The following is a 25,375-nucleotide window of genomic DNA, read 5'->3' on the forward strand; positions in this document are numbered from 1 at the left end:
GTTTGACTAAAAACTAACAGAAAATAGTGTAGCTTGGTGACAAGGCCAGTCAACCTGGTTTCTTTCTCGAAAGGAAGTAAATCTGGGCTTGTCATAAATAGTAAAAATAGAGCACATACATTGTTTTCTTATATTGTAATAATAAAATGTTCTAATTCTCAAACAAATTTTAATTGGTATGTTTAACCCCCACAAAAGCGTTGAAAATATATTTTAACTTACATCCAGGAGCCATAATGCATTGCCACTCATGAACATGGCACAGGTGTAGCTACCAATCGCCAGCTCAGTCCTGCACAGGCTTTAAATACATAGACTGCATCAAGCTTTCATCTAATGATGTAATGCACTGAGAGTGGTATTATTAATATGGTATATTATTATTTCTGACATTATTTGATCAGCAGTATTCTATTCATATTTCATAAGCAGTGCTTGCAAATTATTATTGATAACTGATACATAGAATTTACAGTGACAGTGTGTAAGTATGTGACCGTTGTACTTTGTGCTTTTTCAGGTAATATTTTTAGTTCCCAGCAGTCAAGTGGCCACCTTAAATCTACAACACCTCCTCCATCTAAACCTCCTAGTATCTCTCGGAAACAGTCTGTGGACCATAATCAAGTCAACATGCTTTCTCCTTCCGCATTATCTCCTGCAAGCTCTTCACAAAGTGAGTCACGACCTAAATTCTCCATTAAATCTCCATAGGCCTTCAAGAATAATCTCTTCTATCTAATGGATTGGTGAAGCCAATGTACGCTTGTGTGCACCCTGGTGCTCGTATAAGTCTTTCAGAATTTCAGGAAGGTCCTTTGTTAATTGTATGTATTTTATGTTTAATGTAACCGTCTTGTTTTTTTTTGTACATTTGTATGCACCTTTTGTGTATACACATTAATAATGGCTTCCTACTAGAGGTTTTTTTCCCTTTAATTAATGCTTTGTAAAAAAGCAATAGAGTTCCAGATGTGACAGAAAGTAGTTTATCCTTTGTATAACAGGATATTTAAAAACATAATTTATGTAAGAACTTACCTGATAAATTCATTTCTTTCATATTAACAAGAGTCCATGAGATAGTGACGTATGGGATATACATTCCTACCAGGAGGGGCAAAGTTTCCCAAACCTTAAAATGCCTATAAATACACCCCTCACCACACCCACAAATCAGTTTAACGAATAGCCAAGAAGTGGGGTGATAAGAAAAAGTGCGAAGCATATAAAATAAGGAATTGGAATAATTGTGCTTTATACAAAAAAATCATAACCACCACAAAAAAGGGTGGGCCTCATGGACTCTTGTTAATATGAAAGAAATGAATTTATCAGGTAAGTTCTTACATAAATTATGTTTTCTTTCATGTAATTAACAAGAGTCCATGAGCTAGTGACGTATGGGATAATGACTACCCAAGATGTGGATCTTTCCACACAAGAGTCACTAGAGAGGGAGGGATAAAATAAAGACAGCCAATTCCTGCTGAAAATAATCCACACCCAAAATAAAGTTTAACAAAAAACATAAGCAGAAGATTCAAACTGAAACCGCTGCCTGAAGAACTTTCCTACCAAAAACTGCTTCAGAAGAAGAAAATACATCAAAATGGTAGAATTTAGTAAAAGTATGCAAAGAAGACCAAGTTGCTGCTTTGCAGATCTGGTCAACCGAAGCTTCATTCCTAAACGCCCAGGAAGTAGATACTGACCTAGTAGAATGAGCTGTAATTCTTTGAGGCGGAGTTTTACCCGACTCAACATAGGCAAGATGAATTAAAGATTTCAACCAAGATGCCAAAGAAATGGCAGAAGCTTTCTGGCCTTTCCTAGAACCGGAAAAGATAACAAATAGACTAGAAGTCTTACGGAAAGATTTCGTAGCTTCAACATAATATTTCAAAGCTCTAACAACATCCAAAGAATGCAATGATTTCTCCTTAGAATTCTTAGGATTAGGACATAATGAAGGAACCACAATTTCTCTACTAATGTTGTTGGAATTCACAACTTTAGGTAAAAATTCAAAAGAAGTTCGCAACACCGCCTTATCCTGATGAAAAATCAGAAAAGGAGACTCACACGAAAGAGCAGATAATTCAGAAACTCTTCTAGCAGAAGAGATGGCCAAAAGGAACAAAACTTTCCAAGAAAGTAATTTAATGTCCAATGAATGCATAGGTTCAAACGGAGGAGCTTGAAGAGCTCCCAGAACCAAATTCAAACTCCAAGGAGGAGAAATTGACTTAATGACAGGTTTTATACGAACCAAAGCTTGTACAAAACAATGAATATCAGGAAGAATAGCAATCTTTCTGTGAAAAAGAACAGAAAGAGCAGAGATTTGTCCTTTCAAAGAACTTGCGGACAAACCCTTATCCAAACCATCCTGAAGAAATTGTAAAATTCTCGGTATTCTAAAAGAATGCCAAGAAAAATGATGAGAAAGACACCATGAAATATAAATCTTCCAGACTCTATAATATATCTCTCGAGATACAGATTTACGAGCCTGTAACATAGTATTAATCACGGAGTCAGAGAAACCTCTATGACCAAGAATCAAGCGTTCAATCTCCATACCTTTAAATTTAAGGATTTCAGATCCGGATGGAAAAAAGGACCTTGTGACAGAAGGTCTGGTCTTAACGGAAGAGTCCATGGCTGGCAAGATGCCATCCGGACAAGATCCGCATACCAAAACCTGTGAGGCCATGCCGGAGCTATTAGCAGAACAAACGAGCATTCCCTCAGAATCTTGGAGATTACTCTTGGAAGAAGAACTAGAGGCGGAAAGATATAGGCAGGATGATACTTCCAAGGAAGTGATAATGCATCCACTGCCTCCGCCTGAGGATCCCGGGATCTGGACAGATACCTGGGAAGTTTCTTGTTTAGATGAGAGGCCATCAGATCTATCTCTGGGAGCCCCCACAATTGAACAATCTGAAGAAATACCTCTGGGTGAAGAGACCATTCGCCCGGATGCAACGTTTGGCGACTGAGATAATCCGCTTCCCAATTGTCTACACCTGGGATATGAACCGCAGAGATTAGACAGGAGCTGGATTCCGCCCAAACCAAAATTCGAGATACTTCTTTCATAGCCAGAGGACTGTGAGTCCCTCCTTGATGATTGATGTATGCCACAGTTGTGACATTGTCTGTCTGAAAACAAATGAACGATTCTCTCTTCAGAAGAGGCCAAAACTGAAGAGCTCTGAAAATTGCACGGAGTTCCAAAATATTGATCGGTAATCTCACCTCCTGAGATTCCCAAACTCCTTGTGCCGTCAGAGATCCCCACACAGCTCCCCAACCTGTGAGACTTGCATCTGTTGAAATTACAGTCCAGGTCGGAAGAACAAAAGAAGCCCCCTGAATTAAACGATGGTGATTTGTCCACCACGTTAGAGAGTGTCGAACAATCGGTTTTAAAGATATTAATTGAGATATCTTCGTGTAATCCCTGCACCATTGGTTCAGCATACAGAGCTGAAGAGGTCGCATGTGAAAACGAGCAAAGGGGATCGCGTCCGATGCAGCAGTCATAAGACCTAGAATTTCCATGCATAAGGCTACCGAAGGGAATGATTGTGACTGAAGGTTTCGACAAGCTGTAATCAATTTTAGACGTCTCTTGTCTGTTAAAGACAGAGTCATGGACACTGAATCTATCTGGAAACCCAGAAAGGTTACCCTTGTTTGAGGAATCAAAGAACTTTTTGGTAAATTGATCCTCCAACCATGATCTTGAAGAAACAACACAAGTCGATTCGTATGAGACTCTGCTAAATGTAAAGACGGAGCAAGTACCAAGATATCGTCCAAATAAGGAAATACCACAATACCCTGTTCTCTGATTACAGACAGAAGAGCACCGAGAATCTTTGTGAAAATTCTTGGAGCTGTAGCAAGGCCAAACGGTAGAGCCACAAATTGGTAATGCTTGTCTAGAAAAGAGAATCTCAGGAACTGATAATGATCTGGATGAATCGGAATATGCAGATATGCATCCTGTAAATCTATTGTGGACATATAATTCCCTTGCTGAACAAAAGGCAATATAGTCCTTACAGTTACCATCTTGAACGTTGGTATCCTTACATAACGATTCAATAATTTTAGATCCAGAACTGGTCTGAAGGAATTCTCCTTCTTTGGTACAATGAAGAGATTTGAATAAAACCCCATCCCCTGTTCCGGAACTGGAACTGACATAATTACTCCAGCCAACTCTAGATCTGAAACACAATTCAGAAATGCTTGAGCTTTTACTGGATTTACTGGGACATGGGAAAGAAAAAATCTCTTTGCAGGAGGTCTCATCTTGAAACCAATTCTGTACCCTTCTGAAACAATGTTCTGAATCCAAAGATTGTGAACAGATTTGATCCAAATTTCTTTGAAAAAACGTAACCTGCCCCCTACCAGCTGAACTGGAATGAGGGCCGTACCTTCATGTGAACTTAGAAGCAGGCTTTGCCTTTCTAGCAGGCTTGGATTTATTCCAGACTGGAGATGGTTTCCAAACTGAAACTGCTCCTGAGGACGAAGGATCAGGCTTTTGTTCTTTGTTGAAACGAAAGGAACGAAAACGATTGTTAGCCCTGTTTTTACCTTTAGACTTTTTATCCTGTGGTAAAAAAGTTCCTTTCCCACCAGTAACAGTTGAAATAATAGAATCCAACTGAGAACCAAATAATTTGTTTCCCTGGAAAGAAATGGAAAGTAGAGTTGATTTAGAAGCCATATCAGCATTCCAAGTCTTAAGCCATAAAGCTCTTCTGGCTAAGATAGCCAGAGACATAAATCTAACATCAACTCTAATAATATCAAAAATGGCATCACAGATGAAATTATTAGCATGCTGGAGAAGAATAATAATATCATGAGAATCACGATTTGTTACTTGTTGCGCTAGAGTTTCCAACCAAAAAGTTGAAGCTGCAGCAACATCAGCCAATGATATAGCAGGTCTAAGAAGATTACCTGAACATAGATAAGCTTTTCTTAGAAAAGATTCAATTTTTCTATCTAAAGGATCCTTAAACGAGGTACCATCTGACGTAGGAATGGTAGTACGTTTAGCAAGGGTAGAAATAGCCCCATCAACTTTAGGGATTTTGTCCCAAAATTCTAACCTGTCAGGCGGAACAGGATATAATTGCTTAAAACGTTTAGAAGGAGTAAATGAATTACCCAATTTATCCCATTCCTTAGCAATTACTGCAGAAATAGCATTAGGAACAGGAAAGACTTCTGGAATAACCGCAGGAGCTTTAAAAACCTTATCCAAACGTATAGAATTAGTATCAAGAGGACTAGAATCCTCTATTTCTAAAGCAATTAGTACTTCTTTAAGTAAAGAGCGAATAAATTCCATCTTAAATAAATATGAAGATTTATCAGCATCAATCTCTGAGACAGAATCCTCTGAACTAGAAGAGTCCAAAGAATCAGAATGATGGTGTTCATTTAAAAATTCATCTGTAGAGAGAGAAGATTTAAAAGACTTTTTACGTTTACTAGAAGGAGAAATAACAGACAAAGCCTTCTTTATGGATTCAGAAACAAAATCTCTTATGTTATCAGGAACATTCTGCACCTTAGATGTTGAGGGAACTGCAACAGGCAATGGTACATCACTAAAGGAAATATTATCTGCTTTAACAAGTTTGTCATGACAATTATTACAAACAACAGCTGGAGAAATAGCTACCAAAAGTTTACAGCAGATACACTTAGCTTTGGTAGATCCAGCAGGCAGTGGTTTTCCTGTAGTATCTTCTGGCTCAGATGCAACGTGAGACATCTTGCAATATGTAAGAGAAAAAACAACATATAAAGCAAAATAAATCAAATTCCTTATAAGACAGTTTCAGGAATGGGAAAAAAATGCCAAACATCAAGCTTCTAGCAACCAGAAGCAAATGAAAATGAGACTGAAATAATGTGGAGACAAAAACGACGCCCATATTTTTTGGCGCCAAATAAGACGCCCACATTATTTGGCGCCTAAATGCTTTTGGCGCCAAAAATGACGCCACATCCGGAACGCCGACATCTTTGGCGCAAAATAACGTCAAAAAATGACGCAACTTCCGGCGACACGTATGACGCCGGAAACGGAAATGAATTTTTGCGCCAAAAAAATCAGCGCCAAAAATGACGCAATAAAATGAAGCATTTTCAGCCCCCGCGAGCCTAACAGCCCACAGGGAAAAAAGTCAAATTTTTGAGGTAAGACAAAATATGATAATTTAAAGCATAATCCCAAATATGAAACTGACTGTCTGGAAATAAGGAAAGTTGAACATTCTGAGTCAAGGCAAATAAATGTTTGAATACATATATTTAGAACTTTATAAATAAAGTGCCCAACCATAGCTTAGAGTGTCACAGAAAATAAGACTTACTTACCCCAGGACACTCATCTACATGTTTGTAGAAAGCCAAACCAGTACTGAAACGAGAATCAGTAGAGGAAATGGTAAATATAAGAGTATATCGTCGATCTGAAAAGGGAGGTAAGAGATGAATCTCTACGACCGATAACAGAGAACCTTATGAAATAGACCCCGTAGAAGGAGATCACTGCATTCAATAGGCAATACTCTCCTCACATCCCTCTGACATTCACTGCACGCTGAGAGGAAAACCGGGCTCCAACTTGCTGCGGAGCGCATATCAACGTAGAATCTAGCACAAACTTACTTCACCACCTCCCTTGGAGGCAAAGTTTGTAAAACTGATTTGTGGGTGTGGTGAGGGGTGTATTTATAGGCATTTTAAGGTTTGGGAAACTTTGCCCCTCCTGGTAGGAATGTATATCCCATACGTCACTAGCTCATGGACTCTTGTTAATTACATGAAAGAAATATGCATTTTAAAAGCTGCTGTTTTTAATGATAAATGGTTTGATGCTGCTGCAGCTTTATGTTTGTATAACTTGATAGCCATAAATTATAAATGATATGATGTTTGAAGCATATAATATGTTTTAATAATTTATCATTGCCTCTCTGGCATTGTTATGAATGCATGAAAGATGCTGAATATGTATAATTGTCCATAGTCATGCAGTTTATTGTCTCAAATACGTCTGTTGTGTTGTAGCCAAGCAAGCAATGTAATGCAGTACGCTGCAAGGAATTCTGGCTTAATACCTACTGGAAGTAAATGAATGACTGATTGCATCTCTGGCTTTATATCTGTGATTTTGGATTTTTAAAGTTGCATGTATTGTGTGAAATGATTAAAAAACCTATAATGTATTTAAGTGAATGCAGATTACCAGTGCTGAGTTTGAGTATGTTTGCTTCAACGACAAGCATACGGCCCATCACTAACCTCATTTTATATTTATTTGATTTGTCTTGCCATTAAATGGGTTTGAAGCATTTTCAACTTGTAAATAAGGTGTGTGTTTTTTCTGTCTGTTTGTTGGGTCCAAATAATATCAGGTTAATGTTATTATTGCATTTGGGAGAAACCTACAAGTCTTTTTTTGTTTTTTTTTTCTGTAAGTCTGTGACGGATTCAGTCTGTTTTTGTTTGTTTTTTCCTTGTGCTAAGAAATATTTGTCATTTTTATTTGTACCAGTTAAGGAGTAAATGTCTTTTTTGTACTAGTACTTTTTATTTTTCTCAATGAGCAGGATCTGGAACTCCTAAACCACCTACTCCTACCAACACCCCTTCATCGACACCGCATCCTCCTGATGCTCTGACCACAACTCCTCTCACCCCTTCTGTCACTCCCACACCCCAAGACCCAAGTTTTAATTCACAACCCACTTTGCTAACTCCGTTTGCTCAGCAGCAAATGTCTCTGAGTCAGGGACTGCCTGTTATGACCATTCCACTGTCCTCCATGGTAACATCTGTTACTACAGGAACATCTTCCAACCAAGTCATGACAAACCCTGCTGGACTTAACTTCATCAATGTAGTTGGCTCTGTGTGGTAAGTTTTGTATATTGTGGTAGCTTTTTATATTGTCCATACTTAACATTTATTTCTGAAATGGCATTGGTTAATCTGTGTTAAATCATGTGGCACTAAATGAATATACAAACATAAGCCTAATATAGAATATACAAATAATAATTTAAAATGTACCTTTAAAACACTCTTAATGCTTACTTAAAGGGGCATTGCAGCCATTATTGAAATACACATTAGTACAGATCAGTTTTGAATAGAAGTATTTTTTGCAATATTAAGTATAAGCAAAATGTTCCTAGGAAAAGCCATCACTTTCTCACTGACAGCTTTGACAAGCAGAGAATATCTAGATATTCCGTGTGCACCTGCATTCAAATACCATGACTGCTCAGAGCCAGCATTCTCTTCTATAGCATCGACAACTCAATTTTCGTCATTGCTGATACAATACACAACATTGCCAGCAGAGCAGATTATGTGTTTCAATATTTGTGCACAAGACATACAGTATATGCTGCGTGTTCCTTGTATCAGTGAAACAATGATAACTTTTATTTCATTAATTATTGTTAATACTTTTTGGTATTTCAAAAATATTCCTAATTGTAAAATTGCAATTCACTGGTATTTATTTCAGCTGTGACCATACTGGTGGGATTTACAAAACTGCATATTTAATTTTTTACTAAGAAATTAAACAAAATTATCATTGGCTTATTATATATGAATGTAAATGCCTGTAGTCACAATATAAAACATGTTCAATAAGAGGGGCCACATTTGGGATGTTTTGTTTATGTGCAAGGCAGGTTAATAAATTCTATAATCAGAACTTAAATGTGAACATCACTTGAGTTTTTCATGTTTTTGAAAAATGGATGAATCCAATCGGCACAAATATAAAAGCCTTTTTTTTTTACGCTTGGAGGCCTTTTTATGGTCTATCGGTAGATCTTTGGCTACATGAGCTGTGCATATACACTATATATCAGCTCATGTTATTTTTAAAATACATTTAAATAGCTTTAACCTATATTTCTAATATGTTTCAGTTTAATGACCCTTTAAAGGAACCATACATCAGTATCCCCATACACAAGTTCTCTTAACTATAATTTTAAATATTTCTCATGAACTCTTTCTTTATTCCCATTTATTGTTTTCTTAAATGGCATTTACCATACGCATGAAAGAGTACAATTTATACATGTTGTAGAAAGAACATAAAAGTAATACCATAGTATCAGTTGTTTACCTGTTTATAAAGAAAACTGCCACAGCACTATTGGTGGAGAGGGACACTCATTTGCTAGCTTGCCATAGATTGTTGCTTTGTTCAGGACAGTACATTTTTCAGCCAAAATAAAACTGGAAAACTTTTTGAAATACCCTCTTTTAGAATAAAGGGACATGATACCCAAATGTTGAAGCACTTGAAACTGATGCAGCATAGCTGTAAAAAACTGACTAGAAAATATCACCTCAACATCTCTGTGTAAAAAAGAAAGATATTTTACCTCAAATTTCCTAAGTATTCACACCCCACTGTAAAGAGACTTGAAGCAGCCAGTCAGGGTGCTTGTCCGAGGACTTGCAAGGGAGTGTGCATCTGTCATGTGCAGGCACAGTCATGTTATTTTCCTATTCAGTTAAAGGGACACTGAATCCAAAAATGTTTCTTTCCTGATTCAGATAGAGCATGACATTTTAAGCAACTTTCTAATTTACTCCTATTATCAAATTTTCTTCATTCTCTTGGTATCTTTATTTGAAATGCAAGAATGTACATTTAGATACCGGCCCATGTTTGGTGAACAACCTGGGTTGTTCTTGCTGATTGGTGGATAAATTCATCCACCAATAAAAAAGTGCTGTCTAGAGTACTGAACAAAAAAAAAAAAAAAAAAAAAGCTTAGATGTTCTCTTTTTTTAAATAAACATAGCAAGAGAACGAAGAAAAATTAATAATAGGAGTAAATTAGGAAGTTGCTTAAAATTGCATCCTCTATCTGAATCACAAAAGAAAAAATTTGGGTTCAGTGTCCCTTTAAGTAAGTGCTGTGAAATCTCATGAGATCACAGCAAAGGCAAAGCATTACCTCAGCACTGCTAATGCTGATTGGCTATTGTTTTTTTTTCCACCTTGCAGCTGGACAGTAGCTGAAGTATAACTGTTTACACAGCACTTACTCTGGTGAGCTGAAGAAATTTTGAGGTAAAATATCTTCCCTTTTTACATAGAGATGCTCAGGTGATATTTTCTTGTCAGCTTTTTACAGTTATGTTGCATCACTTTCAAGTCATTTAGCATATAAGTATGTCACTTTAATGCAAAATCACTAGTGTCTCATTAATGTGCCCCTTTCTTTTTGTCTAATTGCCCATTTGTATTTCTTGTGTTCACTTTGAAGTCTTCAAAGTTTTCTCTGTTCCTACCTTCCTTTTAAGTGCACCCTTCATCTCACCACACTCTTCTTCTCCAACCTCACATTTAGCACTTTCCTCCACATATCCCAACTCTACCTGAAGTTCAGGGAGTCTCCCTCATTGTAATAGCTGCTCCCTGACGACCTCAAATTAAATATAATCACCCTGAAACTACAAGTACCATGATCCAACTTGGCCCAAATCCAGAAACAGTGTTTCTTTACAGAATGCCTTTAGTTGTGATGACGTCATTGAGCAGGAAGGTGTTGTCACAGCAAGTCTGTCTTTACTTTCAGTTTATTGTGTGTCTGCCACGCTCCCTCCTGCTGCTTGGAGACAGCGATAAGGCTCTTGGGGGAGGAGGAGAATCAGCAGCAGGAAACATCGGCTGCAGCATAGGCTGAGTGAGAACTGAGAAATAGGGCAAAGAGAGTGCGCCCCAGTGAGGGAGGAGATAGACACCCCTGCTGTCAGGTCCTTATCAAACTGACTACTATGAGTACATAACATAATTAAACTTTGTATTCTAAAATATTTGAACATCCAACAAGCATATAATCACCTGGAAAATAGGTTTGTTGTATGTGGTTGTGTAATAAAGCTACTTTTTTTTTAAGGTGAGTTTAGTGGGAAGCTACTTTATTTTTGTCTCTATCTTATTTAGGGTTTCAAGGTGTCCAGTATATAACGGGGGGAGGGGGCACGCAGCGCAGTAGCCGTGGAAGCCACCTCCCTGAAATTAGTTTTTGTAGGTTGGGATGTCTGTTCCTCAGTTTAAACCTAATTTTTCCAATTCTAGATTTTTCTCTTCCTCATGCGCTCTCACTTTCTCCTCATAATAGGCTGTTATTTTTCCACAGCTTGCAAATATATATCTTTACATTCCTCCCTCACTGCTTGCCCACACTTTTGCTTTAATCATTTGCTCTCTCTACCTGTTTTCTTCTTTCCTCTACCTCCTGAATCCATTTTATAGACCACTTTGCTATAAGGCTGCTCCTGGCTCCATGCTTCTGCTGTTTGTGATAGTTGAGGGACAGAATTTTACAGAGCAGGAGTAATTACTATACAGTTAGAGAACAGGGAGCTGTAATCTCTAAAAACTTCCTGTCCTGGTAGTGTGGAGGGTGTGTATATGTGTTTGTATATGTGTGTGTATATATATATATATATATATATATATATATATATACACACACACACACACACACACACACACACACACACACACACACACACACTACACAATACCCTTCCTTCACATTTTTCACTAGATCACTTATTTCACTAGAAACAGTTGTGATCAGGAAATTGCCTGACTATATTGTGAGGAATGTAAATTTTCATCCCTGCATATGGTTATTCAAAAGCTTTTTTTTAGCATTGTAGAGCTACCCAGGACTTAATACATAAAGGGACATAATTGTAAAAATTTAAATTTATTTTTAATGACGCAGTGAGTCCACGGATCATCATAATTACTGTTGGGAATATCACTCCTGACCAGCAGGAGGCAAAGAGCACCACAGCAAAGCTGTTAAATACCACTCCCCTACCCGCAATCCCCAGTCATTCTCTTTGCTTGTATCAGTTGCAAGGAGGGGTAAAGTTAGGTGTCTCATTCTTCAATCAAGAATTTATTTTTAGACAGAGCAGGTTTGTTCTGGTCTTTTGGGGTTTAGCCGTAGTCCATGTCAGTCTCTTCAGTAGAGCAGTGGTGGCTTTTAAGCATTTGGGAACTTGTGGGGTATAATCCCCACTGTGCCTCCCAAGTTGTTTGTGCTGCCCTTCTTTTAAAGCCTAAGTAGGAATACTTGGTCTTTTTTTGTTTCCACAGGTCCATGTGAGGATGAAGCCTTTCAAACCTTGTGAGCTGCCCTGCTGCCGGGCAGACTGTTATGGAGGTAAGTGCTATTTTTATTTTTCTGATATGGAAGCAGAAAAGTTTGGCACTTATGGGGTTAATAATTTTGGGATGCGGATCCTGCTCCTGTGCAGGTTTTTTCTTTGTGGCAGCTTTTGTGGGGCACTGTTAGAGGTTTAGGATTTTTGGCTCTGTTTAGGAGTGCTAATTAGCTCTCCTTGTTATGGTTCTTTATTAATGTGGGTGTTTTGTGTGTATTAGCAGCGGACTGCTTGGAGACAAATTGAGTCACGCACTTTCTATTCTATGAGTGTAATGCCGGCCGGGAGGTGGTTATGTACGCCCACGATGGGCGGAGTTTGGCACAAATTTTTGGACGCTCTTCCTTAGTTGCTTCTGAGTTGCGGAAGTGAGAGGTTATCGTTTTCTGTTCCGGTGTTTGCAGAGCGGGTGCTGCCAGTGTTGGAGTCCGGATTTTTTTTTTGGCTACTGTTTATCCTCTGGTCTGTGAGAGGTCAGTTAAGCACATCAGCAGGGCTTGTTGTGGTGTAGAGGTGTGCAGTAAGGGTTTAGGGTTCATTTTTATTTTTGGCAATTTTATTAACGTTTTTTCCTTAAAGAGATAGTAACGTTTATAATTGTGTGCTAGAGATGGACCAAGAGGACCTGCAAGTTGTTACTTGCACTTTATGTTTAGATGCTAATGTGGAGCCACCTATCCCTTTTTGTTCCTCATGTATTGAGAGAACATTGCATTACAGGGATAGGCTTTTTTTTTTTTTGAAAAACAATTTTTTATTGAAGTTAAGAGAAATGAAACAGCAAAGATTCGTCCATTGACAATATTTGCATAGAAATAACATATACACTCTTCTCACATAACAAAGTAGTAGTTAGGTTACACTTTTGGGTATCAATTCTGTGCTCCTAAGGAACAATGTATAAAAGTAATTGTTATCGAAGCAATTAAAAGGTGTGTAGGTAGAGCAATAAAAGAGCTATACCCATAAAATATAGAGCAATGTTTTGTAGTATAATTGTTTATGTGAAGATAGGAAAATCTACAGTATGAAATAAAGAACATAAGAGTGAAATCTCAGATTATGTTTGACTAATGTGTCAGTAAAGAGTTTGGACATAATATAGTGGAACTTCAGTTTTATAATTATATAGAGGGGGGGGTTCAGGGGGCAAGAGCCGCCTTATGTGAAATTAAGGAGGGGAGGGGGGCGGAACCGTCTAAAATGACAGAGCAATGTGGTGAAGGGAGAAGAATACACATGTACAAAAATATATCAATATGGTATCCTGACAAGCACAATACACATGACCTCAGAGAGAAAACTAAGTCAGAGGATCCCCTTGTTATGAGCAACTCAGAGTGTGCCTATCACATCTACTTTAAATAACCTACCTCAATACATAGGAAAACCTGCTGATGAGACCAGCTATTTAGTATCATTGATATTAATCCTGCTTGATGCTATCAAGAGCTGCATACAATAAACCCTCTTGGCCATTGACATAAGGGCCACCTACCAGCAAATTGGTATTTTGTGGTATCAATTATGAAAGGTGATGGTAGAAATATTACGTTATAGTCAGATGTGGCTAAGGGTAATCAGAGTAAAATATAAGAGTGCTCTTACAATCATTTGTGTAGCGTAAGGAAGTGGGTATAGAGAATGTATAAATCTTGGGCGCTGGGAATCATAGGTAAATTGTGGGTGTCCTAAGTAAGATCAGCTATTATATCAAGTAAGGGTTCTAGAAGAAAGAAAGAAAGACTCAAATACCCCCTATAACACTAGTTCTAACATTAAAAAAAAAAAATGGTGATGGTTAAGAATGGTAAATTTTGAGAGGCCCCTGAAAATGTTCATGCAAACCTAGGAAGTGTAGGGGACCAAGGGTAATCTTAGAGAGGTGGGTTAATAACTGTAGGTTGTATTCTAGGGGACTCCAAAAAGAAGTAATTTCCACTTATTAGCTTATATCCTGCACCCTGAGTAAGACATAAGAGGCAGGGGAGGGCAATTTATTTACCGTAGTAAGGGGTTGTTACAAGGGTATATGTGAGTAGTAATCATATGGCCTGTGTCAGATAAATGAGCTGTAAAAGAGACTTGGGCTTTATTCCCTAATAAAAGTAGATGAATACACACAGCATATACCATATGAACCAGTGGATGTCACAAGACAAGCTGTTGGTAGGGAGGGGCCGTCAGTCATTTCTCTGGATTAGTATTTTTAGGAGAAAAAAGTAAAACATGTATAACCCACATATAGTACATCACCATAAGTCACATGAAACATGTTAGCATGTACAAGCAAATAATTAGGAGAATACCTTATATATGAACATCTGATAAAGACTACAAGGAAACATGTCCTTAACAGAAAAGTAAAAATATCAGACTAATCTTACCCAACAGCTATATGAGAACTTCAAATTGTGGACTTCTATAACAGCTAATTACATCATTCTAATAGGTAGAAAATGTGTAGGATTGCTTCCATACATAGATCTGTAGCTATAGTGAGATTCAGAGTAAATTATGGCATAAGATAAAGAGTCTCTCTTCGGTTATAAATATAGGAGAGACCAGTATGTGTCAAAAAACTTTTACCCATAGCAGCTAGTCAGAAGTACTGGGATGCCAGTTACTCAGCTAGAGACAAACTCAGGCCTGCCCTCAATATAAATGAAGAGATATGTCAAAACACTTAAGTTATTCGTAATTCAGGTGAGCTTAATTGAGGTATCCTATTTGGCTAATGATACAGCAGAACAACATGTCTCAGGCTTAAGAAAATATTAGCTTTAGAGTAACTCATTTAAGATAGAGGTCATTAGCTGTGTTCTAGTTAGAGCTACATACATTTTAATGTGGTCTGCTAACTGGAGGGGCAGATAAAGATGTTTAAAAAATTTACTAGCTAGCATTGAAAGAGCTATGGTAAAGCCTGCCACCAAGACTAAATCAAAAAGTTCTATGGCTTAATAGGATAGCAGGGCTGCATATATTTAAAACATAAAGTGCTGTAAGCTATAAAAGGTGGCTAGAATACAGAACCAAACTGTTTATAAAGATACATTTCTCAATCTACATGTGATGATATACATAGAGAGGGGGTTATACATTACAGGATATTAGATTGGTAAAGGTAGGCCTCCGGTTCCACTGATCGTATTTGTCCCATAGTGACTAACAGTCTCTAATGCCTAAGTACTTAAAGAAAATATGTAAAACCAACCTGAACTTTGGCAGCTTTAAAACGATATGTACTGATTAACATTAGAAGTATGAGTAGATTGAGAGCTATACGCTCAACGAGAAAAAAATAGTGCGGCTATACATTAATATATATACATTAATAAATATGTGACCCTAAAAGTTCAAGTGGAAAACAGAACATGAGTTACACTAAACCCTTAAGAGCATCCTATGGCCTTCAGTCTGCGGTGATCCTCCTGTGACAGGAACCCAGGGTTGCTTATGGTTCAAGTGGCATTAAGGAAGCCTCCCAGGATCCCATTAGTAGTGAGCCTCTGGGTGTAGAAATGTCCAGTGTTAGGTTTGGCATTCAGGTGAGTAACCATCATAAGTTCTAACACTTGTCATGTTATCTGGAGGTATCAATAGATTTCCCATAGGGGTAACATTATGGTGTTGGCTTGTTCCTGGTACACAGGGAATACAGATCAGTAAAGGACCTGAAATTGAGGTGCTGTATATAAAGTCTTTCTTTTAACCTACACCAATGGTGTCAAATTGGGTCTGAGTTTGGGCGATAATACATGAGGAGACTCGATATATTGAAAGTCTCTTAAAGCTAGGAATAGCCCTCCAATCACTCTGAATCATACACGGTGGCTGCGTTACAGAGTGTACTTGCTGTTTCTCGCCTGCAAACTTGGATACCACGATTACTCTACTGGTGGGCATAATCTGTGTCCTGGTGACAGTCCGGCCTCCAGACATTCCTTGAGTTCCAGCAGTCTCTAAGGGGATGTCTTGAACTGCTGCCCGCTGGTGTGTGTTCACCTCTGGGGTTATCAGTACGGGAACCTGTTCCTGTGTAGGTGAATCAGTCGTAAGAAACTGACTGTCAGCAATAGGTGTCCGAGGAAGCATGTATACAATTTCCTGTCGGAGGTCTCGTAGTCGCTCCTCCATGTTTACCTGCAAGCACTCTAATGCTCGTAAAATCGCCGCTGTCAGAGCCATCTGTGGATATGAAGAAGTTGCGACTCTGCGGTATGATGGTTCTGTCGGTCGTGATCGGTGGTTAGCCAAAATTATACAGGATCGCTAGATTAGCGCAGGCCGTGATGTTTTCTAGTCAGAATAGTTAGAATGACAATTTCCATAATTTGGCGCTGACATTGAGCTGCAGAGTATGCCATCCACCAGGGGCAGCAGGCTCAATTCAAAGAGCCATTGGCACGGTCAGTTGTAGAGTAGAGATAGTCATGATTCTCTAAGTCCAGTCGCTTAGCTGTTCGAAGGCCGTAAATGGTGATGCAACGGTATTTGTGAAGGGCTGTCAGTCTAAGCATTCCCGATAGCGGCAGCAGGTCCGATGACTGTATTAGCTAGTTGGGCCGCAAGTGAGTTTGAAGTGGCTGTGTAGGCCCCGATCTTAATCTAGCTCTTCTAAATATATACGGCTTAAGAGTAGGTACCAAGTCTCTTTCCAGTATGATCTCTAGGTTATGAGAATGTAATTTAGAATTTTTTTCATGCTCAAAATAAAATAAAATAAGCTTCGGTAACCGGAGCTGAGCATAGACACATCTTCCCTGCTCGGCTACAGGCTCCGCCCCCAGGGATAGGCTTTTTAATTCAGAGCCTTTATTGTCTAAGGAGAATGTTGTTCAGGGGTCTCCTGTTCAAGCTATACTGCAGCTTTCTCCCCAATCATCCCAATCTTTATCCTCTTCTCATGCAGTGCCCTGCGTTTCATCTCAGGTTAGTTTTTCTTTACAGGATATGGCTACCCATATATCCTCGTCAGTATCTGAGGCTTTGTCCGTTTTTCCTGTGTTACAAGGGGAAGCACAAAAGGAAATTTAAGGTTTCTGACTCTGTTGCAGTTATGTCAAATGTTCCTTCCCATAGGTCTGAGGAGGATGACACTTCTGTGGCGTCTGAGGGTGAAATTTCAGATTCTGATAGTGTAATTCCTTCCTCTGATTCTGAGGTTGTTTCCTTCAGGTTTAAGCTTGAGCATCTCCGTTTGTTACTCAAGGAGGTTTTGGTTACCTTGGATGAGTCTAGTAAGCTTATAAGGTTTTTTGACGTTCCTTCCGCAGTGGAAGCTTTTCCTGTTCCAGATCGTGCTTCAGAGATTATTGCATGGGAGTGGGAGAAGCCTGGAATTCCTTTTTTTTCCTTCTCCAATTTTTAGGAAAATGTTTCCTATTGCTGATTCTATCAAGGATTCTTGGCAGACGGTTCCCAAGGTGGAGGGAGCAATTTCCACTTTGGCTAAGAGAACCACTATTCCTATTGAGGATAGTTGTTCTTTTAAGGATCCCATGGATAAGAAGTTGGAGGCTTTGCTTAAAAGGATGTATGTTCACCAGCGGTTCCAATGGCAGCCTGCTGTGTGTATTGCTACTGTTACCAGTGCGGCAGCATATTGGTTTGATGCTTTGTCGAATTCTATTCAGCAGGATACTCCTCTTGAGGAGATTCAGGATAGAATCAAGGCTCTGAAGTTGGCCAATTCCTTTATTGCGGATGCTTCTTTACAGGTTATCAATTTGGGGGCAAAGATTTCTGGCTTTGCTGTTCTGGTGCACAGGGCTTTATGGATGAAGTCCTGGTTGGCGGATGTGTCCTCTTAATCTAAGCTTTTGTCCATTCCTTACAAGGGTAAAACCTTGTTTGGGCCGGGTTTGGCTGAGATTATTTCAGATAGTACGGTTGGGAAGGGGCATTGTCTCCCTCAAGATAAGAGAAATAAACAGAAAGGTCGTCAGAGTAATTTTCGTTCCTTTCGTAACTTCTCTGGTAAGTCTTCCTCTTCCTCCTCCAAGCAGGAACAGTCCAAGCCCTCTTGGAAGTCCAATTAGTCCTGGAGCAAGGGGAAGCAATCTAAAAAGCTGGTTGCTGACTCAAAGTCAGCATGATGGGTCTGCTCCCGATCCAGGAATGGATCTTGTGGGGGTTGACTTTCCTTTTTCGCTAAGGCTTGGGTTTGTGATGTTCCAGATCCCTAGACGGTAAATATTGTGTCTTAGGGATACAGTCTAGAGTTCAAGACTTTTCCTCCTAGGGGCAGGTTTCTTCTCTCCAGGTTATCTGTAGACCAGATAAAAAGAGAGGCGTTCTTACGTTGGGTTCAGGATCTTTCCGACATGGGAGTGATTGTTCCTGTTATGGTTCAGGAGCAGGGGCTGGGGTTCTATTCCAATCTGTTACGAGTTCCCATAAAGGAGAGAACTTTCAGACCTATTCTAGATCTCAAGAGCGTAAACAAGTTTCTCAGAGTTCCATCTTTCAAGATGGAAACTATTTTTTCCATTCTTCCTCTGGTTCAAGAGGGTCAATTCATGACAACAATAGATCTGAAGGATGCGTATTTGCATATTCCCATCCACAGGGATCATCACAAGTTTCTGAGATTTGCTTTCCTAGACAGGCATTTTCAGTTTGTGGTCCTTCAATTCGGTCTTGCTACAGCTCCCAGGGTTTTCTCAAAGGTCCTGGGAGCATTGCTGGCGGTGCTCTGTTTGCAGGGGGTTGTGGTGGCGCCGTATCTGGATGGCATTCTAGTTCAGGCGCCATCTTTTCAACAAGCCAAGCTCCCACACGGAGTTGTTGTCTTTTCTACGCTCCCACAGTTGGAAGGTGAATTTGGGAAAAAGTTCCTTGATTCCGGCTACAAGGGTGGTATTCTTGGGGACCATTATAGATTCTCTAGAGATGAAGATTTTTCTGACAGAAGCAAGAAGAACAAAGATCTTCAATTCGTTTCTTGCTCTTCAGTCCTCTCCTCGGCTGTCAGTGGCCCAGTGTATGGAGGTTATTGGTTTGATGGTCTTAGTTATGGATATCATTCCATTTGCTCTGTTCCATCTCAGACCTTTGCAGTTATGCATGCTCAGACAATGGAACAGGGATTATGCGGATCTGTCTCCGAAGATTGTTCTAGATCAGGCATCGAGAGATTCTCTTCTGTGGTAGTTGTCTCAGGATCTTCTTTCTCAGGGAACCTGTTTTCACAGACCTTCCTGGGTGATCATGACCACAGATGCCAGTCTGCTGGGATGGGGAGCTGTCTGGGGTTTGTTAAAAGCTCAGGGTCTATGGACTCGGGAGAAGTCGATTCTTCCTATAAATATTCTAGAGCTAAGGGCAATCTTCAATGCTCTTCTGGCCTGGCCTCAGCTAGTTTCTGCCCAGTTTATCAGGTTTCAGTCGGACAACATAACGTCAGTGGCTTACATCAATCATCAGGGAGGAACTCAGAGTTCCTTGGCCATGACAGAGGTAGCCAAGATTATTCAGTGGGCGGAGGCTCACAACTGCTGTCTGTCTGCGATCCACATTCCAGGGGTGGACAATTGGGAAGTGGATTTTCTGAGCAGACAGACTTTTCATCAGGGGGAGTGGGAACTTCATCCGGAGGTGTTTTCCAGTTTAATTCTCAGATGGGGGCAGCTGGAGTTGGATCTCATGGCTTCTCGTCAAAATGCCAAGTTCCCGAGGTACGGGTTGAGGTCGAGGGATCTTCAGGCTGTACTAATAGAAGTTCCTTGGAAGTTCAGTCTGGCATACGTGTTTCCTCCGTTTTGTTCTTCTTCCTCGGGTCATTGCTCGGATCAGACAGGAGAGGGCATCGGTGATTCTCATTGCTCCGGCGTGGCCTCGCAGAATCTGTTATGCAGATCTGGTGGAGATGTCATCTTTTCCACCTTGGAGACTTCCACGGTGGAAAAGATGGTGCCTGAACTAGAATGTCGTCCAGATACAGCGCCACCGCAACCCCCTGCAAACGGAGCACCGCCAGCAATGCTACCAGGACCTTTGAGAAAACCCTGGGAGTTGTAATTTTGATAGATTGATTACCTATTTTAGGTTTCTTTAATGCTGTATTGAACACCTTGTTTCAGACCAGAATGTATATTACAAGTAAAATTTATAAAATTATTCAGAAAGTTATTTCTTTGCTGCTATGAAAACCAGGGTTTTAGCTGGCATTTTAACTCTTTAAAGAGTCATATTTGTTGTTTTTTTCCCCCTCCATTCTAAAGGAAAATCGCTAAATGTCTTGACATCTAGGTTTTGTTCAGGCTTAGTCAGGCTATATCAAATGTCTCAACCAATTTCTTCTCTTTGGAACATTATTTGTTGGGGGGGGGGGGTTACAAGCTTTACAGGTTTATCTTTAAGTACTTGCATGCTTTGGACATTTTAGCTTTTGTCTTTGAAGTTTTTATTGGTTTAGGCAATATCCTTTGCTGGAAGACTTTCTAAAAAATTTTGCTGTTTCTTGTCTTATTTTCATCACGATAAGAACATTTTTAATGTGATGGTAAATCCTAGCGTTTTTGAAAATACTTCATGTTAAAGTTCCTTTATTTGCCCATCCACACACGGCAGAATTCTATTTAATTAATGAGGATATGTTAGCCAACTAGCTACACAGCATATTGCTAACTGGGCCACACGGCTATTGGCTAAGAGGTGAAAACATCAACTCATTGAAAAAATAGCGTTCTGCCGTGGCAGGCCTGAGGCGCTCAGCACGGCATACCCTACAGGCAAATAAAGGAACTTTCAGCATTCTCCTTTGTTGACTACACGTCAGACTTGAATACCAGTGAGGTGGGATGGATTAAGTGCTCTTAGAGCTTTAGAAATCCTTGCCTCATAGTGATTAGGGGGTGAATCCCAGGAGTAATAGCTTGTGGACTATCACGACAATAAAATAAATACATTTATAAGGTAAGGTAAAAAAGTAATTGTTTCAATATACCATTTTGCTCTTGCAAATGTAGACGCTGTATTGACATAAGACAATACCTATATCACAAGAAAGGTGCATTTCATAAACCGTTTGTCCTTGGTAATTAAACTAGTCTTTACAGCTTTAGAAATTTTATCAGCCCTAGATATAAGGTTGTTAAAATCGCAGGGTTTGTGTTTTTTTATCTTGGGCTCAAATATACATTTTTGCATTTTCTAGTTTTGTGTTTGCTTTGTTTGTAAGTTAGAAATCAAATTTTTCCTTTTCACTTTTAATTTTTGTTACAACTAAATGCACAGTAAATATATCACACCCTACAATAAACATTTTCCATCAATAAAACTTTGCTATATCTCTTCTTGTCTTATTTCTGCGCTCTCACTTCTTTTGGCTTCTAAATATATCTGGTAAAAAAACAAATTCATTTGTATTTGCTTCTATGTTGTCTGCTTGTCCTAGTTACTTTTATTTGTCTTGCTTTTTTCCCCCCACCATCTACCTGTTCTTTTGTGTCACAGACTGTAAATTTTTTTTCTTATTATTATCCTCTTTTCATTCTTTTTTTATCATCTTTTTTTCTAATGACTTCTTCAACATATCTGTGAGAATAAATCTGGGATTAAGGCTTCACTATAAAGATAGTTTGCAATTTTTCTGGCTCTAGTGCTCAGTCTCATACATATAGTGGGAGGGGTGCAGCCTGCCTCCTCTTCTATCTCTCTCTTAAAGAAACTTCAGACTTATTTTTTTTTTTTTTATAAAATGATCAGCTATTAAGGACAGCAGTGCAAAAGATTTCCATACAGAATATATTTTAAATATAGTACATTTAAACTGTCATTTTGTATTCCGCAGTCCAATGATATACTCCTTATGAGCTACTATACTGCTCAAACAATCATAATATAGAATTTAGCAGGGTCAGGCTTTTGAAGCCTAGAGTATGACCTTCAACCCCTTGTTGAAACTACAATTTGGGAAAATTGACAATTTAATTCAGCGTGGAGTCTTTTCATGCAGTACTCGTCCATAAAGGGGTTAATTACACAGGTAAGGTTCCGCATTGAGCTGCAAGCGCTGCAGCTCCAGAGAAGAACACAACCAGTGACTGGCAGAGATGTGCAGCTGCAGGCGGTTTCCTGCTCTGGGCTACAGTTCTCTACGACTCAAAGTGGGACTTTATCTGCTTAACTCTTTTCCACAGACGTTTTTGCTAGCTAGGTGGCTTTATAAGGTAGCCGGGTGGCTACAACAACATTTTCTGCTATCCAAAGCACAAATTAATTGCATAATTTCACATAGATTTATTTAATTATAATTTGAGCAACAAGCATTGAACATTATTATTAGCTAATTTATCTTATTTTTGTCTAAAATTTTAGCTGGGTGGTCAATAAAATTAGCCGGGTGGGGCACCCATGAAAAATGTCCTGGGGAAAACACTTGAGTAATGAAATAGTTAATGCCATTTTAACTCTAAAGATACTGCACTATAATTTACTTTTTAGTATAGATATGAAATTACAATACCCCGCACCATATTTTTCTGTGAGCTAAAGGTTTGAACTGTTGCTATGAATACAAAATATTAAACATTAATGTTTAATCATATTAACAATTGGCCATATGAACAAAACATTTATTTGCTCTTTATTCTAGTTTTAAAAAAAATACAAAATCCTGCTTTTTGTATCTATAGTGTTAAGAAACAATCAAACATGTTATGTTCTAAATTCCAAATCAAACGCAAGCAAGAATGCATAGCAACCATATGTACAAAACCACTATTTAATGTAATTCACTAAATGTTAAAGAAATAAAATCCACCATTTATCGTCTGTGTTTTTTTTAGGTTGCCACTAAAAATAGATTCAATATTTATTTCAGACCATCGCTATTTAAATATTGGTAGTATTAAAGGATAGAATTGCATAGTCTTCCTGGTTCTTTGGTCGCACATTTCTTCCGAAATTAATGCACTTTCTTTCCTGTTTCACAGTGGCCCACAGACATTGATGAGTGGCTCAAATGCCATGCTGGGGTGCAATTCTGGCGCCATATCCCCTGCAGGGATAAATCTGAGTGGCATTTTACCATCAGGAGGCCTGGTGCCAGGTGCACTGCCGGCCGCCATGCCGTCTGCCTCTCAGGCAGGTTAGTATTGTAGTGATGTTGCACAAGAAGACAAAATTGTTTCTGGATATTTTAAAAGTCTGATATATTTTAGAATAAGTTGCTGACTTGTTTGTATGTATCCTGACTGCTCATTTTAGGATTTTTAAAGGGTCATTATAGACAAAATTAGTTTGAGCATGTACTTTTAAAACTATTAACACACAGTAGAAGTGCTGCTTAGGACCAGTGGCTGCTGGTCCCGAGAAGAACCAGGAGATGGTCCAATCAGCAGCGCTAGTTGCACATCTGAGTTGTGTGACTAGTGATGCTGATTATATTAGTGTCGAATTTCACTCAGGACCAGGAGTGCAGAGTTTTAAGGGACAGTCTACTTCAGAAATTTTTGCGTTTAAAAAGATGGATAATCCCTTTATTATTCCCCAGTTTTGCATAACCAACACATATATTAATACACGTTTTACCTCTGTGATTACCTTGTATCTAAGCCTCTGCAGACTGCCCCCTTATCTTAGTTCTTTTGACAGACAGTTTAGCCAATCAGTGCTGACTCTTAAATAACTCCACAGGAGTGAGCACAATGTAATCTATATAACTCAGATGAACTATCACTGTTTAACTGTCAAAAACTGTCAAAAATGCCCTGATATAGGAGGCAGTTCAACGGCTTAGAAATTGGCATATGAGCCTACCAAGGTTTTGCTTTCCAGAAAGAATACCAAGAGAGCAAAGCAAATTTAATGATAAAAGTAAATTGGAAAGTTGTTTAAAATGACATGTCCTATCTGAATCATGAAAGTTTAATTTTGACTAGACTGTCCCTTTAAACACACAGTACTATTGGGTTGATAGTCCTAAAACGAAATGCTCTAAATATTTAGTTTGTCATATTTTTTCCCCCGCCTATAATGGCCCTTTAAAGGGACAGTACACTGTAAAATTGTTTTTCCATAAATGTATTTTAAATGATTTGTTATACCAACTGCAGAGTATAACATATTTGAGAAATTGCATTTTCGGGTTTATTTGTGTATCTGAAGTAGCTGGTTTTGTGCTTTGAAACTACAACCTATTACAATGGGTTGAGCTTCAGGTAATATCAGATCTCATTATGATATCACTTTTATGTACACAGACTTGCTTCCTTATCTTATATTTGTCTGGAACACCAAAGCTCAATACATAGAGAGAACAATGGAAAATTATCATGTTATTACTTAAAGGGACAGTCTAGTATAAATTAAACTTTCATTATTCAGATAGGACTTTTAATTTGAATCAACTTTCCAATTTACTTTTATCATCAAATTTTCTTTTTTCTCTTGGTATTCTTAGTTTAAACTAAACCTAGGTAGGCTCATATGCTAATTTCTAAGCCTTTGAGGGCTGCCTCTTATCACATTCTTTTTAAATCTCTTTTCAACACAAAGAGACAGAAGGTACACGTGGGCCATATAGATAACAGTGTTCAGGCACAGGGGGTTATTTAAGATTTAGCACAAAACAATGCTAAATTTAAGACAATAGATAATAAACTGTCACAGTCATGTGATCAGGGGCTGGAAGAAGGTTCCTAGATACAAGGTAATCACAGAGGTAAAAAGTATATTAATATAACTGTGTTGGTTATGCAAAACTGGGGAATGGGTAATAAAGGGATTATCTATCTTTTAAAACAATAACAATTCTATGGTAGACTGTCCCTTTAACTATCCTGCACACCACTGGGAGTGTAATTTCTTCTGCTGGCTGTGTTTACTTAGGCTTGTCAATAGCGTATACGCCAGTATCAAAACTTTCAGTATAGGTTGGGAAACCACAAGCTAAATCAGCTATTTCAAATGCTGAAATATGAGTAAAGGAGCTACTTGCAACCAATTTAATACACTCTAGCAGGTAAAAAGGTTAATTGGGAATAATTTAAAGGGGAGAACGTTTTTGGGTGAACTGTCCCTTTAAGGTTTTAACAGTAATAAAAGTCCAAAATAGGAAAGAACCACTGCTGACTTTTTA

At 38.7% G+C, this 25,375-nt stretch overlaps 1 protein-coding gene across 4 annotated transcripts in view; it reads left to right on the plus strand.

Moving 5' to 3' along the window:
- The window catches only part of SUPT20H (SPT20 homolog, SAGA complex component), a 234,912-nt gene that overhangs the window by 171,511 nt on the left and 38,026 nt on the right, over positions 1-25,375 (plus strand). For all 4 annotated transcript variants that reach the window (XM_053708432.1, XM_053708429.1, XM_053708431.1 and 1 more), the window contains exons 18-20: positions 521-676; positions 7,665-7,971; positions 23,229-23,383. In XM_053708432.1, coding sequence (XP_053564407.1) covers positions 521-676; positions 7,665-7,971; positions 23,229-23,383 — 618 coding nt within the window. The remainder of the gene's footprint in view (positions 1-520; positions 677-7,664; positions 7,972-23,228; positions 23,384-25,375) is intronic.

This window comes from Bombina bombina, chromosome 3, assembly GCF_027579735.1.
Source record: "Bombina bombina isolate aBomBom1 chromosome 3, aBomBom1.pri, whole genome shotgun sequence".
In the NCBI taxonomy this organism is placed as follows: domain Eukaryota; kingdom Metazoa; phylum Chordata; class Amphibia; order Anura; family Bombinatoridae; genus Bombina; species Bombina bombina.